The sequence below is a fragment of the Gavialis gangeticus genome, unplaced genomic scaffold, assembly GCF_001723915.1.
Source record: "Gavialis gangeticus isolate Ggan-Ray unplaced genomic scaffold, GavGan_comp1, whole genome shotgun sequence".
Taxonomy (NCBI): domain Eukaryota; kingdom Metazoa; phylum Chordata; order Crocodylia; family Gavialidae; genus Gavialis; species Gavialis gangeticus.
This window is the reverse complement of record NW_017729031.1, coordinates 53,898,321-53,898,954: the sequence shown is the minus strand read 5'-3', so window position 1 is coordinate 53,898,954 and position 634 is coordinate 53,898,321. Positions and strand designations below refer to the sequence as shown.

Here is a 634-nt window from a genome sequence, read left to right as displayed (position 1 = left end):
AACTTCTGACCCCCTGCTCCCCCCCACCCCTGCAACTTCTCTGGAGGCAGCCAGAGGAGCTGCTCTTCACTGCTGCCTGGGGCTGAACTCCCAGCCACATACATGTGGGTGCGTGCAAATGTGCACGTGGTGCCCCCTGCATCCTGCAGCCCCTTGCAGGCTAGAACTCTGCCAGCCTGCAAGGGGCAATCAGTTGTTTCCCACATTTTTTCATGGTGAATAGAAAACCCAAGTCCCTGCACAATATTGTGAATCTGGGACAAATGCAGTCCCAGAATCATACAGGTCAGAACCAGGACTTGATGTTCCCATTTTGGAATTGTCCCACCCAATTACGGAAGGGTGGGACTCTTCCCAAGGAGGGCCCCCATGCACTCTATGCCTATGATTTAAGTAAATGTAATTCAAAGTTTATGTATAAATACCTCATTCATGACTGTGTCTGCTCCAATGATATAGTCACTATGGGGCCGAAGACCAGCTAGAGCAGCAGGAGAATTTGGCTCTACTTCCTAGTTTCAAGATATGAAGTCACAAAGTTAAATATTTTCCTTGTTTTAGAAAAAAGTCACACACACAGAGCTTTGGGCTGAAGGAATCAAGGTGCCTGGTAAATAGACCGGATTTAAAACAC

General features: G+C 47.8%; 1 protein-coding gene across 2 annotated transcripts in view; it reads right to left on the bottom strand.

Moving 5' to 3' along the window:
• GORASP2 (golgi reassembly stacking protein 2) overlaps nucleotides 1–634 on the bottom strand; it is a 43,045-nt gene that overhangs the window by 12,976 nt on the left and 29,435 nt on the right. For both annotated transcript variants that reach the window (XM_019522787.1, XM_019522786.1), the window contains exon 5: nucleotides 426–512. In XM_019522787.1, coding sequence (XP_019378332.1) covers nucleotides 426–512 — 87 coding nt within the window. The remainder of the gene's footprint in view (nucleotides 1–425; nucleotides 513–634) is intronic.